General features: G+C 35.4%; 1 protein-coding gene across 5 annotated transcripts; it reads right to left on the bottom strand.

The window, feature by feature from the left end:
- Nucleotides 1-7,580: 7,580 nt before the first annotated feature.
- On the bottom strand, nt 7,581-16,784 carry muc13b (mucin 13b, cell surface associated). Of its 5 annotated transcripts, XM_058405666.1 has the most exons (21): nt 16,662-16,784; nt 13,563-13,583; nt 13,376-13,408; nt 13,187-13,219; nt 12,975-13,013; nt 12,757-12,777; nt 12,472-12,492; nt 12,312-12,332; nt 12,155-12,175; nt 11,997-12,017; nt 11,841-11,861; nt 11,598-11,717; nt 11,271-11,377; nt 11,060-11,115; nt 10,703-10,842; nt 10,481-10,609; nt 10,331-10,376; nt 10,204-10,241; nt 9,999-10,086; nt 8,030-8,219; nt 7,581-7,891 (listed from the first exon to the last, which is right to left on the bottom strand). In XM_058405666.1, the coding sequence occupies exons 1-21, from the start codon at nt 16,711-16,713 to the stop codon at nt 7,748-7,750; spliced, it is 1,362 nt and encodes a 453-aa protein (XP_058261649.1). In that variant the 5' UTR covers nt 16,714-16,784; the 3' UTR covers nt 7,581-7,747. The 5 variants fall into 5 exon arrangements, with proteins under 5 accessions (XP_058261649.1, XP_058261651.1, XP_058261650.1 ...); XM_058405668.1 differs by lacking the exon at nt 12,472-12,492; XM_058405667.1 differs by lacking the exon at nt 12,155-12,175.
- Between the last annotated feature and the right edge of the window lie 574 nt (nt 16,785-17,358).

The raw sequence follows: 17,358 nt of genomic DNA on the forward strand, positions 1-17,358 counted from the left end.
CATGTTCAAGCTCTTTCAGTCAAACACCACCCCCTGTCTCCTGCTATTAACCTCCACAAGTTTACAAGTGGCAAAAGAGCCTTGGATGTCTGTTGTTTGGGTAGACAGAGTCTGACACGGATCACCTAGAGAGGGTTTTTTTGTCACGTGCCAGTTTTTGAGAGGACTCTCTGTCTGTGTGCATGTGCAGACACAGACACTGTAATATTTCCTTGTACTTGGCCTTTTGTTCAGTACTTTAGAGGCATTACATGAACAAGGCTAATAAAGACAAAGCACATACATATGTACTGTCTCCTTTCAGAATATAAACAGAAACTGAGAAAATGAACTAAAAGGAATAGTAAGTTGGTACCCATGAGATTAAAAAAAGTTAAAACTTCATACTGCATTTATATTTTTTATTCTATTTCTATATTTTTATTGTTTATTTGTATTTATTTACATTTATTTTATTATTTACATTTATTAACCGCATTGATATTTTTATTTTTATTTACAAATTCAAATTAAACAATTAAAATGTAATCAAATTAAATCCAAATTAAAAGTTCAATTTTATTTGTTACATACACAACCATACACAATACAACATGTAGGGAAATGCTTTAGCGATTGCCCATAAATAAATATATATGATATATAAATATCAGTAAGAATAAAAAATATACATAGAATAGAATTTAATATGCAAGTGGGGATAAGAAGTATCTGGAAATTATTAAGATATATATTTGAATGCAGATTGCTAGTAGAACAGTATGAATAAGGTATAGATGTGCCAGATGTGTGGAAGAGATGGTGTGTGTTGTGTGGACAAGTCCAGAAAAGTCCAGGTTCCAAGTCTTGTCCTGGTTGATCGCCTGAATGGCCTGCCGGAAGAAGCTCCTCCTCATTCTCTCTGTGTTTGTCTTCAAGGAGCAGAAACACCTTAACAGAGGAGTTGCTTTCGGTTACACAGGTTGAGTATATAAACCTATACGAAGTCAGTAAAAATCTCCATGGATACTATGTCTTCCAATGCGTTATAAATCACAATTCCTTTAAACATAATTAAATAAACTACTCTTTTAAATGTGCTACATACTATATGTGTTCTTTCCCACAATATGTCATAACTACAATTTAACGCAATATTAACGCAATACTTAACGCAATATTCTAACCCATATTTGACTTTGCAGTAGCTGACCTTGTACTTATTCCTAATAAGATGACATTTGAATGTATCCATCCATCCATCCATCCTTCCATCTATCCTTCCATCCATCCATCCATTTATCCATTCTCTACACCACTTATCCTACTGGGTCGCAGGGAACCTAGAGCCTATCCCAGGAGACTCATGCCACAAAGCAGGGTAAAACCTGGACAGGATGGCAGTCTATCACACACCTCTGAGTGTATAAACAACTTCAAATTTTAAAATCTCTCTGATAAGCAATTAATATATGAAAATGCTAATGTGAAAAAGCAGATCTTTGCATTAAAACATATTCCTTTTATATATCTAAGGAGCAGATGTAACATATTTTCATAATGTATCATCCACAGTGATGGGTAATCATTTATATTCCTTTGATTCAGGACAGTTCTCCTGATATTACATGGTCCAAAGCTATTTTCTGATTGTGGGCCAAGTCCATCGGGTCCTCCAAAGAGAGCGCATAACAATAGTCACTTTTTCTTAAATATGGATGACTCATGTTACAGCTTCCTAACTCAATTTCCTGCCTCTGTAATAATAAATCAATGCCAAGCACGGCATTAGGTGTAAGTTACAAATGTTGATTTTCTGAATCAGGCTTTCCTTGACAAATTACCTCAACCAACCATTAAATACAGAGAATGACATCACTTATTAACTTGTAAATATCCAAATCCATAAAAAAAGTGCATTTATTAGAGGATATCTGTTCAATCATTATCTTGCCTAACATCTATGTCATAAATATTTCTGGCATATTTTATTGTCAGCTCTTCCAAGTATTGTAACTTTTTGTTACATTTTGCCTTTACATCTGTGTTTATGAAGAGTGATGCAGTGCACATGATCTATCAGCTTCAAAGTTCACTACCTACATCCTCCTGAAAGCTCTGTACTGCAGCATCCCATAACACACCACACACCACACACACACACACACACACACACACTCCTGCTGTCTTACTCTCTAGTGATGTCCAAGCTTTACAGCTGCTCTATATTTAGCGTATAGCAAACTGACAGTATGCTATATACCATGAGGCTATAAGGTATCCATGCATATATATATATATATATATATATATATATATATATTTATGTATGAGTAGGAGTGACAGATGAACACATTTGGATTGACACAAGGTTACGTAAGAAATCTGACTCTTTGTGTATTTGATCTGCAGTTTAAATACTGTGTGTCAATCTCTCTCTCTCTCTCTCTCTCTCCTCCCACATACTTTGCCTGTTTCACCTTTAACTTATGCAGGAGAAGCAAAACTAGCGTGTGGGTGTGTTCTGGTTTTAATCTATACCTCACTTGGGAGATGTGACGTCTTCTGCTAACGCAATAGATGTGAATGAGTGTGTGATTGTGTGCGACGGACTATTTCTCCATCCAGGATAATATCCTTTCAGCCTAGTGTTCCAGGAAATCAGCTTCTCTAGAACCGTCTCAACCCTCAACCAAGACAAAGCTCCTACTGAGGATGAACGAATGAATAAATTATTGGGTTATAAGGTGATATGACCAAATATCAGGTCTTTTACAGAACATCTACTAAAACTACACATTTCGGCATAATTCATTCAACTTTAATGTCTAATTTAAGTCCAGTGTCTGTCCTGGCAACACTGCGTGCATATCAGGAACATACCCTGGAGAAGATATCAGGATACCATGTAAGTGTATGTCAGGAAGAGACTGAACCAGGCAGTGAGATATTTGCATGCTCACACCACACTACAACAGTTCTTGGGTCTTTGCTGACTTTGTGGAGTTTGCATGTTCTCCCTAATGTCAGTGTATGTCTCTAGGTTCATGCTGTCCACAAACAAGCCAGTAAATTGGCTAATATTAATGAGCCATAGGTGTGGAATGTTTGAGCAAAGGTGTGTGCATGGTACCTTGTAATTTCCAGTCAAAGACAATGTTCCCAGGATGCGACCCAGCACGCACTGAAGATGAATGGATGGATGAATCTGCATGATTATGGTTGTATTGGTTTCTCAAATACCTGTGTCTGCTTGCTTGTCTCAATTGCCCTAAAAAGGCTTAACTAGAGCACTGAGCACAGAGTAACTCAGCACCATGTGAGAATAGCATGTTCAGTGCTGTGCTCCTCACTGAATGATGGTGCAGCATCTGCAGAGAGGTGATAAAATCATGAGATAAGATTCTCACACATCTTTAAAAAGTCACAAGAAATGTCAGGAATGCCATTGTCCTGGAGTGGTCAGTTCATAATAAAAACAATACTTCCTGTAAGTTATATTTACTAGTTAATAGACTGCTGGGTTTTTGGTGTGGTTTGCTGTAAGGGGTAACATGCAATTGCAACCAAAAAAATGCAATTATGTGAAATTATTTCACAATTCTGAAATATATAATTGCTCATGCATGAAGAAAAGTCACTTCTATATAATAGAGCTCAACTCGATGTTCTTAAAAAGCAAATCAACACTGCAATAAATAGTTTCCACAGAGGAGGTGGAGTCTGTTAAATGGAAAGGGATGGCTTGGCAGTGTTTTCATTACAATGTTAATTTGCTATGCAGAAAGCAAATGGGCTCTGAAAATGAACTATTACGAAACAAAGCTTCTTAGGAAATGACACTGAGGTAATTCTCATCTATGTTCATTAAATTAAGGTTCAATTAAGGCATCACAGTATAAGCTTTCACACCATAACCATTTCTTTTATTTGAAACACAAACCCTCTTTCATTCTTGCCACAATGTTATATAGCGTTATTATACAGGACACCTTTCATCAACAGCCAACATGAGCTCAGATTTCCTGTGTATTGCAAAAAAAAACAAAAAAAAAACAGGAATCCCAAAAAAGTCCTCTATGATGAAAGGACACTATGATTGCAATATTGTGAGTAACAGAAGGAGTGTCAGAAGAGGAGACATGGAGCATTACTGTGATATCTTTTTTGATAATTAGATGAAGCTCTTTGATTAACATATCATAAATGCATTACATAAAATACAGCCAGTAAGATGTGGAAAATATATTACATCTTTGATTTGGTCCTAGCTGCCATCCAGAGCGTGGGCAGTTCCATGGCAAGTGCTGATTGGAAAATTAAAAAAATAAATAAATAAAAACTGGAAACATTTCAAGAATGTAAGCCATGCATAGCCATATGGCTTCTGGAAGTTTCTGCTGTTTGTTCCTGTTTATCTGATAATGTCAGAATGGCATTAAGACCTTGGACTAAGCTTTACCCTGACAGACTGTGCCTGATTACCTACAGAGTCACACAGCTGCCCACATTTCTGCTTCTGCTCGCCTGTGGACATGTACTACTACTTACTCTGTCCTTCAAATCAGCAAGAAAGAAAGTGCCCTTAAATATATTGGGAGTAAAAAAAAACTCTTTTAGCTTAGTTACATATTCCATATGACTATCCAGGAGCTGTGTGAGGTGGATCGGTGTGTTGGGCAAAAAAGTTACTGATTCTATTCCATGCAAAATATCTGTACATTAATGAATGAATTCTCTACACATCACTGGTATTTGGGGATGATTAATATCAACGTTCAGCCTGTCTTTTTATTTTATTTAAATTAAATATGTGACCTCAATCTGTCACATTTGGTCTGTATCAAATTATTATCCTTCACAGTACGACTGATGACATTAGCCTAATTAGATAAAGATGTCTAGACTACAAAGATACAGGAGATAATATTTTGTACCATACATGCATGTTAAACACATTTGTTTATTCCATATGGGACTCTTATTTGGGATGAACAGTGACAATATGTGATTTAATCAAGCAACAGACTGGACATTTTTACATCTGAAAACATCTTTGTAGCTATGAATCAGCTGTTTCCACATGCTATACAGAATATTAAAAATTAATCAATACATTTCATAGACTCCCAATATAAACATCAATTAATACAAATATTAGGCTTATTATTCAAATTTGTACAATATTGTTTTGGCTTTGTTTTCCAGCCATAGAGAGTTTTATTCCTGAAAATTCCACCAGCATAAATAATTCATTAAAATTGGCATTGGTTATAGACACTACTGAAGTTTCAATTAGACTTTTCGTTATGAATGTTGACTAGTCATCTACATCAACCATCATGGTTGTCTTATCACAGGAGCATGCAAAATGTAGTTTTAGTTTTTTATTTTATTACAATATGTACCCTTTGTGTCCCCTGGTAATCCAGCAGCAGGATCCATGCTCTCATTACCGTGGCCCAGGTTCGATTCTCGGACAGGAAACTAACCCATTCATTGAGGCATTAACTCTCAGTACTGCTGCCAACCCGGAATTAAATGGGAGGGTTGTGTCATGGAAGGGCATCCGGTGTAAAACCCGTGCCAGATCAAATATGTGGACCAGATGATCTGCTGTCGCAACCCCAAACAGGGAGCATCCAAAACAACAACAACAACAATAAGTACCTTTTTGTAGTATCTGAATGAATATACAACGATCAGGAATAATATTATGAGCAGTGACAGGTGATGTGAATAACACTGATTGTCTCCTCATCATGGCACCTGTTAGTGGGTGGGATATATTAGACAGCAAGTGAACATTTTGTCCTCAAAGTTGATGTGTTAGAAGCAGGAACGGGTTTGATACAAAGCCAAAACTGCAGCTCTTGTGGGGTGTTCCCGGTCTGCAGTGGTCACTATCTATGAAAAGTGGTCCAAGGAAGAAACAGTGGTGACCCAGCGACAGGATCATGAGTGGCCAAGGCTCATTGATGCAGGTGGGGAGTGAAGGCTGGCCCGTGTGATCCGATCCAACAGACGAGCTACTGTTGTTCAAATTGCTGAAGAAATTAATGCTGGTTCTGATAGAAAGGTGTCAGAATACACAGTGCATAACGGGTCGGGGCTGTTCTGGTGACAAAAGGGGGACTAACACAATAACACAAAACCAAAAGATGGCCATAATGTTATGCCTGATCAGTGTAACTCACATACAGCTTATCTCAACTATGTTATACAACCATAAGCCCAAAATCTCAGTATTCTACTACTTCAACAGCTTTTTGCATCTGTTCAGCTAAAACTGCTTTTCTACCATCAGTCCTCAGATCAGCATGGAGCAAGGGTGTAGCCTTTCCTTACAGTATTTATTACATTTCAAGAACCAACAAGAAATGTATTTCTGTTTGAAAACTGTTCCTTCCTGCTGAACACAAAAACAAGAGAATGCAACAAAAAGCTTAAAGCTGTTGTAACCCCTGTGTAGTGGTCCACTCCTGCAAACATGGAAATGCAATAAAGTGCAGAATACATTGTTTCATCGCAAGACTCACGGTGAATAAATAGACTGTGACTCAGATTTGCCAGAATCTAAGAGCCTAGTACATTCATGCCATGGTTCAGTATAAACTAATCATTTACTCTCAACAAGCACTTTATTAGGGAGACCTGTACGATAATGCAATAAGCTATTTAGCAATGCAGTTATAAAATCTTGCAAGAAGGCATTTCCCCCACACTGACCTGCCACTCTTACTAGATGTTGGTGTTTTTTTTCCTTCTGTAGCAAAGTTCAACATGAAGTTCCCAAAAAATTATTAACCATTTAATCCAGCCCATCTTTTCAGAAACAAGCTCAGTTCATTTAAATACAAATTTCCAAACGCAGGTATGGTATTCGTATCACTGCAAATAATGAACAATCCTTTATTTTCCTTTTACTAATAATCATTTTTTATTGCTTTGTGTATTCATCATTTACATAAATATATGCTTGTCTCTTTGAGAAAAGCCACATTCGAGTAGAGCATGCAGCACATCAGCTGGCTTGTTCATGGATATATACCTTTTTATGCACTTTATATACCTAATTCCCTCAGAATTTGCAGGAATAGTACAGGAAATCTCCAGTCGTTCTCACTGTAAAGTCATTGAGTGACCACTTATGCTTGTTTTGAAATGGCTTTAAGTAAGATTAATCCTCGGCAACACTGAATCATAAAAACACAAATAAAATGTAAACAGCATAAATATTAAAATATTAAAACAGCATAAAAATTAAAACAGTTGGTACAAGCAGTAAAAGCACGGTCTAATCATTCAGATTTAGAGAAGGAATAAACCCAATCTATGGGAACCAGTGACATCTGCTGGATCAAAACAGACTATTATTATAATCTTAACATAATAATTTAATTTGACTGCTTCTGTATGTGTGATTTTTTTATTTATTTTTTTTGCCAAAAATCAAAAATAATAAAAATCATAAATTAGACAAAGATAAATTCATGTGATCATGTAGCACTGAGTGCATCATGGGAATGTACATGACACACACACACACACACACACACACACATACATTGATTACAATGTTCTTTATTTGTTTTGTCCAGCATATAGTTTACTTTATTGCTTTGCTTCATATTAACTGATAATGTTAAGGCTTAACACTTTAATAATGTTTCCTATTTGTACCGATGCTTTTAATCACGTCTGTCTATATCGTCAAAACGTGTTCACTGAAGCAGAATCAATAGATAAAGCCCGTTTTGTTGTAATATTAGTATCTGCGTACGTTGTCATCATATGCATCATAGTAAGGGTTTCTTGTGGCCCTTGGGACATTATTTGATACTGAGGGTCCGTATCCTGTTCTAGAAGGTGTCTGGCTCCTTGTGTCTTCAGGGTAGTCATAGCTCCACATCTGGAAGAGACCATTACGTCACTTAAGCCTTTCAGCAAATCAGAATGCATAGGGAAATATACTGAGTTTAATCAACAAAGGAAAAGTAAATCCCACTTTTGGCCTGGCTGAATGAAATAACCTGCAGATGGTTCTTACCGCTGTGTTCTCTGAGCGATCCTTTATCACCAGGGCACTTCTGCTTCCACTGTTTGTCATCTCCAGATTGTTTGGTTGCCAGCCAGAATTAGGGTTAACCCGTGGGATCCTGGGAATTCCTGCAGGTTTAGTGAACTCCAGATTGCCATTTGTGAGGGGTTTTTCTGAAGATTTAGTTGTTTTCTTTGACCTTGAAGGGCAAACACACAAACAGGTATAACATATCTGTCTCATATAACTTTGTCCCTAAGATCATGGGCATGTATAAGGAGAGACTTCTAGCAATGATTGATTGATTGATTGATTGATTGATTTATTTATTTATTTATTTATTTATTTATTTATTTATTTATTTATTTATTTATTTATTTTAATTTTTAATTACATTTTTTATTTTTAATTTAAACATTAAAAAGAACAACATAACACAACAAACAAACAAACACAACAAAAAAACTCCCACTCTCAATTACCCATTTAATTAAATAAAAATAAATAAGTAAATAAATAAATATACCAAATGCACATTTATGTAAGGTTGTATAACAAAGCACCAAGTTTAAACATAAAAACCTATTTAAGGAAAACGTGTCAGTGTAACCTCTAATTGTGTATTTCACTTCATGTTTATGAAAAAACGTTGTCTCTTTTAGCCACTGTGAGTGAGAAGGTGGTGGAAGAGGACTTCTGCTGTATGAGAAGGCAACGCCTGGCCAGTAATGATGTAAAAACCAATAACTTCTTTCTACATACAGCTGCGATGCCTCATCTGGACGTCCAAAGGTAGCGATCAATGGACAATTACAAGATTTTTATTATTATTGCCACTGCAGCTATTAATGTCATATGATGCTAAACTGAAGAATTTGTTCATTCTTACTATGATAGGCTCATTCAAAAGTTCATCTTATTGTTGTGCAGGAACAAACATAGATAACACAGAAGCAAACAATCCTTAACCCTGTTCATAGCAAACTAACAGATGATCAAATATTGATCAAACCTTTTTTTATGTACAATATTTATTATTTGGAACTGTTATATATATATATATATATATATATATATTTTTTTTTTTTTTTTTTTTTTTTTTTTTAAATATATATATTATTCACATGCTAGTGTATAGGACATAGCAAGGAAATATAACAAATTTGGCTTATATCTTTTTTTTGCAGTTTGCTATATCACAAACAAATGTAGCCCTTTAGTTAAAATAGAGATCCTACTCAGGTAATACACACACACTACCAGTCAAAAGTTTGGACACATCTTCTAATCCCATGGTCTTTCCTGATGTTTATTTCTTTCTACATTGTAAAACAATGCTGAAGGCGGCCGAAATACACAATAATCTCGTTTGAACAGTTGATATTGAGATATGTCTGCTACTGATGCTCTGTAAAGCCTTCAATACGGCTCTAATCTGAGGTGCTGTTAATTGGTGATTTCTGAGGCTGGTCACTCTAAATGAACTTCTCCTCTGCAGCAGAGGTAAGTTTTAGTCTTGCTTTACTGGGATGGTCTTCATGTGAGCCAGTTTCATCATGGTGCTTGATGGGTTTTGCAAATGCACTTGACAATACTGTTCTTGCAAGAACTATTCCAGAACACCTGACCTTCGTGTCTTAAAATAACAACTGACTGTTTTTTGTTGTCATTACATATGGATTACTTAAGTCCATGTGTGTTATTTCATAGTTTTGAAATCTCCAGTATTGTTCTAGAATGTAGAAAATAAATCCCTAAACAAAAAACATTGAATTAGAAGGTGTGTCCAAACTTTTGACTGGTATACACATATTTTCATATTTACTAGTTGCCCCAATCTAGATTACCACCCCAATAAAATCATAAATCATAAACAAATCATTCTGTGTAGAATGAACCATTATAGTAAACCCTTATGTAAAGTTTTACATTACATATAGTAGACTGTGTTTTGTATTCTTTTACTCTTAAATCTTACCTCGTGTACAAGACAATAGCACCTGTGAGAGTGCCAAGAAGAAGTATGCCCAAAACACAAGCGACCACAACCAGAATTAAGAGGTACGCTGAAATAGAAGAGGTTTAAAATTCTCACTGGGACTGTCCACGTCACTCATATTGAAATGCCTGTGCATAGTCTGTATTCATTTATTATTTTTTTTAGGTCCTTTACGTTAACTTACATTCTTCACAGTTGAAACCAGAGTATCCAAAAGAACACCTGCCAAAAAAAAGGTTTTAAATTACTTTGATAATAAAAATGCTTCAAGAATTCAAACTAAAAGTTTCTATTTGAAGGCGAAAACTTACGCTGTACACTTTTCCGAATTCACTTCTTTCTCACCACTGGGACAAGCTGTGGTGAAAATCACATGTGATCAAGAGTTATGGAAATGTAATGCCCTGAATTATTTGAAGGCTTTACAATTATGGTTTAGGCAAATATATAACATAACTTACAGACGCAGGCCTGTTGTGTTGCTATTATTTTGATATATCCCTTCCTGCAAGTGCATGTAGCTAGACCGTTAGTAGGCTCACATGATGTGCTTTTATCATCACAGAATCCTGTACTGCATACAGAGTTATCTGAAGAAATAAAAAATGTTTGAGATTTATAACAGAGCAGTACTTTTTACAAGCAAGAGAGTAAGTAAAAAACAGACAGAGATGCAGACATACATGTGACTTCAGCTCCGAATAAAAGGTCATTGTCCTTTGAATCCTTAATTGCTGTGTTTAATTCTTTCTTTACTATGTCTTCATTAACGACTGATGAGGGGCTGAAGAAATTCTCTACATCTGCTATCACACTGCCTGACCTGCACATTGACACAGTAATGAGAAATTGAAATACAAAACTTTTATTAAATCAACCATTCAGCACAGACAATATAATCATGCTATCTATTACATTACATTATTAAAAAATAGATCATATAATTTTAATCTCTGTTTAGTAATTACAGTTATTGGTCCCAAAGGATTAATTCATCTTAATCTCACCTTAGGTAAACATATATACAGAAATATACTTACCTTAGCCTCAACACTGTGGATCCAAGATAATGAGGATCCGTGAAAACAGTTTTGAGCTGTTTTTGAATTTGGAGACATCAGAGAATGTCATGTTACATGATTTATCCATGTAATACCTTTCAACTTTACATTTAGCCATATTACCCTGATGTAGAGACTAAAGATTGAAATGGTTTTAAATCAAACAAAAGAAAAAGTTTCAGACACCTACTGCAGTAAGAATTTTGTTTGCTGTTTCTTTGAATAATGCTGAGTTCTTGTCTGACATATCTTGCTCATATTTCATATTCAGTGTTATATCGGTTGGGAAAGTCTTTGCTGGAATGAAATTACATAAAAGCATAAATATGATGCATACTGCTCTGTCTCGGCTAACGACTATACAATGGTATCTAATGAATTTTGGTACAGTCAATTTTATTTACTTAAGGATGAGCAAAAATACTGAATCAACTCTTTAAAATAGCTGATTATAGTCTGTAAGGCCAATATAAGGTAGACATTCAAGGACAGAGAAAGAAGAGCTGTTCTAACAAACCTAGATTACAGGAATTCTTCGCTCTATCGTAGAACAGTCCGGGTCGACACACACATGTGTAATCACTCACGAGTTCTTGACAAGTGCTGTCTGAAGGACAAGTGTCCGAGGCACACAGATCTGCCATGTATATCAAAAATGAGAAAAATACTCTTCCAGTTTAATAACTAATTAAAAAAAAAGTCAATAATGATGTTGAATTGATGTGTTGAAGAACATGACCTGGTGTCAATTACTCCTTACCTGGTGCAGGTGAAGATGAACCTTCAAAGTTTAGCAAAAAAGAGAAAAGAAACAAAAAGTAAAGACAAATAAATATCGGATATTTAAAAAAAAAAGTCAATAATGATGTTGAATTGATGTGTTGAAGAACATGACCTGGTGTCAATTACTCCTTACCTGGTGCAGGTGAAGATGCACCTTCAAAGTTTAGCAAAAAAGAGAAAAGAAACAAAAAGTAAAGACAAATAAATAGAGGATATTTAAAAAAAAAAAAGTCAATAATGATGTTCAATTGATGTGTTGAAGAACATGACCTGGTGTCAATTACTCCTTACCTGGTGCAGGTGAAGATGCACCTTCAAAGTTTAGCAAAAAAGAGAAAAGAAACAAAAAGTAAAGACAAATAAATATCGGATATTTAAAAAAAAAAAGTCAATAATGATGTTGAATTGATGTGTTGAAGAACATGACCTGGTGTCAATTACTCCTTACCTGGTGCAGGTGAAGATGCACCTTCAAAGTTTAGCAAAAAAGAGAAAAGAAACAAAAAGTAAAGACAAATAAATAGAGGATATTTAAAAAAAAAAAGAAGTCAATAATGATGTTCAATTGATGTGTTGAAGAACATGACCTGGTGTCAATTACTCCTTACCTGGTGCAGGTGAAGATGCACCTTCAAAGTTTAGCAAAAAAGAGAAAAGAAACAAAAAGTAAAGACAAATAAATAGCGAATATGACATTTTGTTTGTTGGATAGATAGAATAGATATGAGCAAAAATAAGCAAATAAACAATGCATGTGAAATTTTAGTTGCTGGACAGAAACTCTTCACAGATACTGTGTAAAGAACAAGGGGTCGAGACCATGGGACCAGCCGAGTATATCAATAATGTCAAAAACTCTTCCAGTTACTAATATTTCAATCATTCCACCTTACCTTGGTCAGTTGTGGTGTTATCTTCAAAAAAGGGGGGAAAACAATAGATATGAAAATCAAACAATGTGATATTTTATTTGTTGCTCATTTTATTTGTTTCTCATTATAAATAATGTTAAAACGTTCTCATTCACTTTCATTTCAAACTGTTCAAAAAAGTCAGCACGAACGTTCCATAGTGTAGAAGATCATTACATGGTGTCCCAATTCCCCCTTACCTATTGATGTAGGCACGAATTCAAGTTCTAAGTTGATAACTAAGTTCAGCAAGAAAAGAGAAAGACAATAGATAAAGTCAAAACATCTAGAATGATTTCATTTGCTGGTCATTTTATTGTCTTCCAGTTACAAATATTTCATACTGTTAAAATGCAGCATTAATGTTCCATAGTGCAGAAGACCATTACTTGGTGCCCCAGTTCTGGCTTACCTTCTGCATCATCAATAACTTCATATTCAATATCTGACAAACAAACAAAACAAAAATAGATACAGGAAATTTAGTGAATATGACATTTTATTTGTTGGACAGGAACCCAAATATTTCAAACTGTTAAAATGCAGCATTAATGTTCCATAGTGCAGAAGACCATTACATGGTACCCCAGATCTGGCTTACCTACTATATCGCCCCGATCTTCATATTCAGTATCTGACAAACAAATAAAACAAAAACAGATACAAGCAAAGTCATTGGATATGAAATTTTTATTCTGACAGAACTCAAATATTTCAAAATGTTAAAAACAGTAATAATGGTTCACAGTGTAGATAAACTATTACATGGTGATCCATTTCTGCTTTACCTGAATAATCAGCATTTCCACCTTCAGGGTTGATAAATAAAGTTGTGCAAAAAGAGAGAAAAAAGAAAAATAAATATGAGCAAAATCATTTTCATAAAAATATTTTATTTGGAAAACAAACAAACAAACAAACAAACAATTTTAGGGACAAAGTGTTCTCATGCTAGTCTCCCTTTCAATGAAAAATACATGCAGCCAGCTGATTGGTCAATTCATTACCTAATTAATGAGGTTTAAATCAAAACCAATGAATAAATGTATTTGAAAAATATTTTGTCAGTCACACTATCCAGTCCATTACTGTTTACTGTATAAAGCATGTTATTTCAGTCATATTTATAAGTCTGAACTGGAATATACCCATAGTGTCATGTCTATAATATAAACATCAATCTCCATATCCCAGAATGCATCAGTAACTACAAACATGGAGTCCCATGCTGATCACACACACAATGGACTCAATTACTACCTCACATATATGAGCACAGTCCAAACACACACACACACACACTGCAACACATCCACTCAGGTCTCTTTACAGCTGATGTTCCAAACATTAGGTGTTTACCTTGATTGTGATTTTGTTTAGGTCTTTTATATTTCTGATTGTTTATCACCTGACTTCACTCCTTTCTATCCATATCTAGTGATTAGATTTGAGGGTTTTTTGCGTATGTGTGTGTTTGCCAGTCCTTTAAATAAAACCTTTTTCTGCAACTGCCATAGTCTTTGTTGCCTGACAGAATACTTTGCCTGAAACATGGAGACATCAGGAATGGTTGTCTAGCAACAGTCAGGGACACTTAGTAGGGGAGCAACAACAACAAATAACCATTCTCAGTGCTCATGCACTGGAGTTCAGAATGATTTAAATGCAGAATATTGCCAAGTCATAAACCCAGCAGTTCAAACAGAGCTGGCATGACCCAATGATAAAAGAAAATCCCTGAACGCACCCAGTGATCTCACCATCCATCTCAACAACCTGCTTTGTGCCCCAAAAATAACTGAGAGAACATTAAGCCAAACTAACCTCAAGCTGAACTCACAGTTACCTAAAACATGAACTGAAAACTGGGACTTTGTTTCTTTTGTGGCAATGACCAACACAGAGTTCCCCACTGCCCACTGCATCTAGTCCCACATCCATCATTACCACCTAGGGAGCAGGCTACCAGTGAGTGCTTTATTTACATTCTGATGTATTCTTGATTCAAATAAGGCACTCAGAAGATATATCTATCTTTACAGCTTTGATTGATTTGGTACAGCTAGAAATGTCATTGACTGGACCATCAGAGAAAGGTCTGCCTCCCAAAGGACTAAATGAGGAAACCAATCTCCCTAAATCATGTCTTGTGGATGCACTCCCGCTTGATCTGGAGTCAGCTAGCTCCAGTTTCCTGTCCAAATGGGACAGTTTGTGGATAAAATTTACAACATAAGCTCACACTTCACCTGCCATTGGGTACCCAAGCATTCTCAAAACCTACAATCATCAAAAATCTAATTTTGGTGGCCCAACATGCTCACAGACATACACAAGATTATATCTTGCAACAAGTGTTCAAAGTCCAGAGGTCTAGGTATTATAACCACAGATAAACTATTATCACTACCAGTCCTGCATTCCACTTGGTCACACTTTGCTCTAGAGTTAATGACAGATGTATTGTTCTCCCAAGGAAATTGAGTGATCATGGTGACCATAGATGTATTTTTCAAGTTTCGGCTTGAAAAGTACTCGGCTGACTAATACCCCTAATTAATTTACCCACAGCCTACAAAACCTCGTAGCTATTGTTCACCCATGTGTTCAGGAATTTCAGCTAAGCAGAAAACATTGTGAATGATCAGAGAACTTGGTCTCTGGAAGAACTTAATGGAAAAGCTGGAAGCGGCCATCAGCCTCACCTCTGGCTTTCACCCACAGGTCAATAATGAAGTGGAACAAGCCACTCAAGATTTTTGGAAGATTACTCTACTCCTTTCCCTTCAACAAACAGGAGGATTCTCCCCATAGGCAGAATATCAGAATGTCTCAGAACTCACTGAGACACTCGGTCATCCAGCCTTTCAGCGCAGCCACCCTTGTTTCCATGGAATGCTAACCCCTCCAATTCAGCAGCAGTGGATGTGTTGTCCATATAAAATCAAGTATCAAGAAAAGTATCAAACACTTTGTGTCGTGTCTACACCTTGTCAAAATCGAACTACAAACACATCACAAACTACAAACCAGGATTCATTCTGATGAAATAATTAGCAGTACACATAAACAACCACTATTATTTTTCATATTTTCACAGATGTTCACATTCCTTTTTCTCTTGCTGTGAATCCGAATTAATTTATTTAAAGTTAATTCCTCTATTTGAAACTGTTTATTAGTGGGAATGGTGATTGATTCTTAAATATGAGTGTATGCGGAAGCATCACAGGATCCTCCTTCTGGCTGAAGAGGCGTTGTATGTACTAGTCAAGTTTATTAGTAGATTCTCATAATAGGATATATTATATTATATTATATTATATAATTAATTAATTAATTAATTAATTAATTAATTAATTAATTAATTAATTAATTAATTAATTAATTAATTAATTAATTAATTAATTAATTAATTAATTAATAAATAAATAAATAAAGACACAATCATTATCAGTGGATTATGCCCTGATCATTACATTACATTTTCCTCTTGAGTGACCACTTAAGGACTTTGTAATGTCATAAAATATCAGCTGACATTCCAGTCACACTTTCATACTATACAGTATCATACGCAAGAAGAGTGGCACTTGTATTGGGAAAAGAAACAGTTGTATTGGGAAAATAACCAGTATTTAACCATACTTTAGGTATCATTTTATGCTTTTTTCCTCAAAAAGGGACATGGTTAGGCTATGGTTTTATTTCACCTGAGACAGAGAAAAAGAAAATTTCCTAGAATTGACATGCACAAAATAGTTTCAAACACTTATTGAAAGTAAACAGAAATCTTACACAAGCCTGAGGCGCATAATTTAAGTGTCACATGTTACATTTTAACTATATTCGAGCCGTAAATCTGCTTTTAAGAACGTAGTACTCACCCACAAGCAGAAGCAGTAAGCATAAACTGAAGAGTTGTTTCATTAAAGCCATAATGCAAGTCCCGTGTTGAATAAGAGGAAAGAACGCTTCTTCTAACACTGTTCTGTGTGCAATGATGCAGTTCTAGCTGTTCCAACTGTTTTAGTACAGAGAAAAGAATGGTGTGGCTATACCATCAGGCCACTCCCCCGAACCACAACCTCACCACCTAAAAATTATGGCTTAAAGTTTAGACAGTTAAACTAGGCACCTGTGCTGTTGTAGATCATAATAAATAAAAAAACATTTACTGGACCTCTTTAGAAAAGCAAATATTATATACCCTGAACAAACCAGAGAGCTTTCTCCTAGGCCAAACTGTGTACAGAACTTTAACTCTTCAATAATTGAATATAAAATGGTTACAGTCTTGCACATACAGTAGATATTTAAGACTGGTGTCACTATAGATATAAACAGACTAGACTCTGTCAGCAGAGAAAAATACAAGTAGTGCTTCCATAGAAGATTTTTTAATTGAGTGCTAGAGGAGCAAAGAGCGCAGAGTTGATGTGTAAGAGCAAGTGTAAGTGCAGATCTTTTCATTTTAATTTTTTTAGGAGTGCGGAAAAGTTACAGGGAACCTTTAGTGATTGTGGTCAAAGAAATCTATTTTTATTTCATCAGTCCAACAGCCACAGTCCAAAACACCTCTAG

The sequence above is a fragment of the Hemibagrus wyckioides genome, linkage group LG13 (assembly GCF_019097595.1).
Source record: "Hemibagrus wyckioides isolate EC202008001 linkage group LG13, SWU_Hwy_1.0, whole genome shotgun sequence".
Lineage (NCBI taxonomy): Eukaryota > Metazoa > Chordata > Actinopteri > Siluriformes > Bagridae > Hemibagrus > Hemibagrus wyckioides.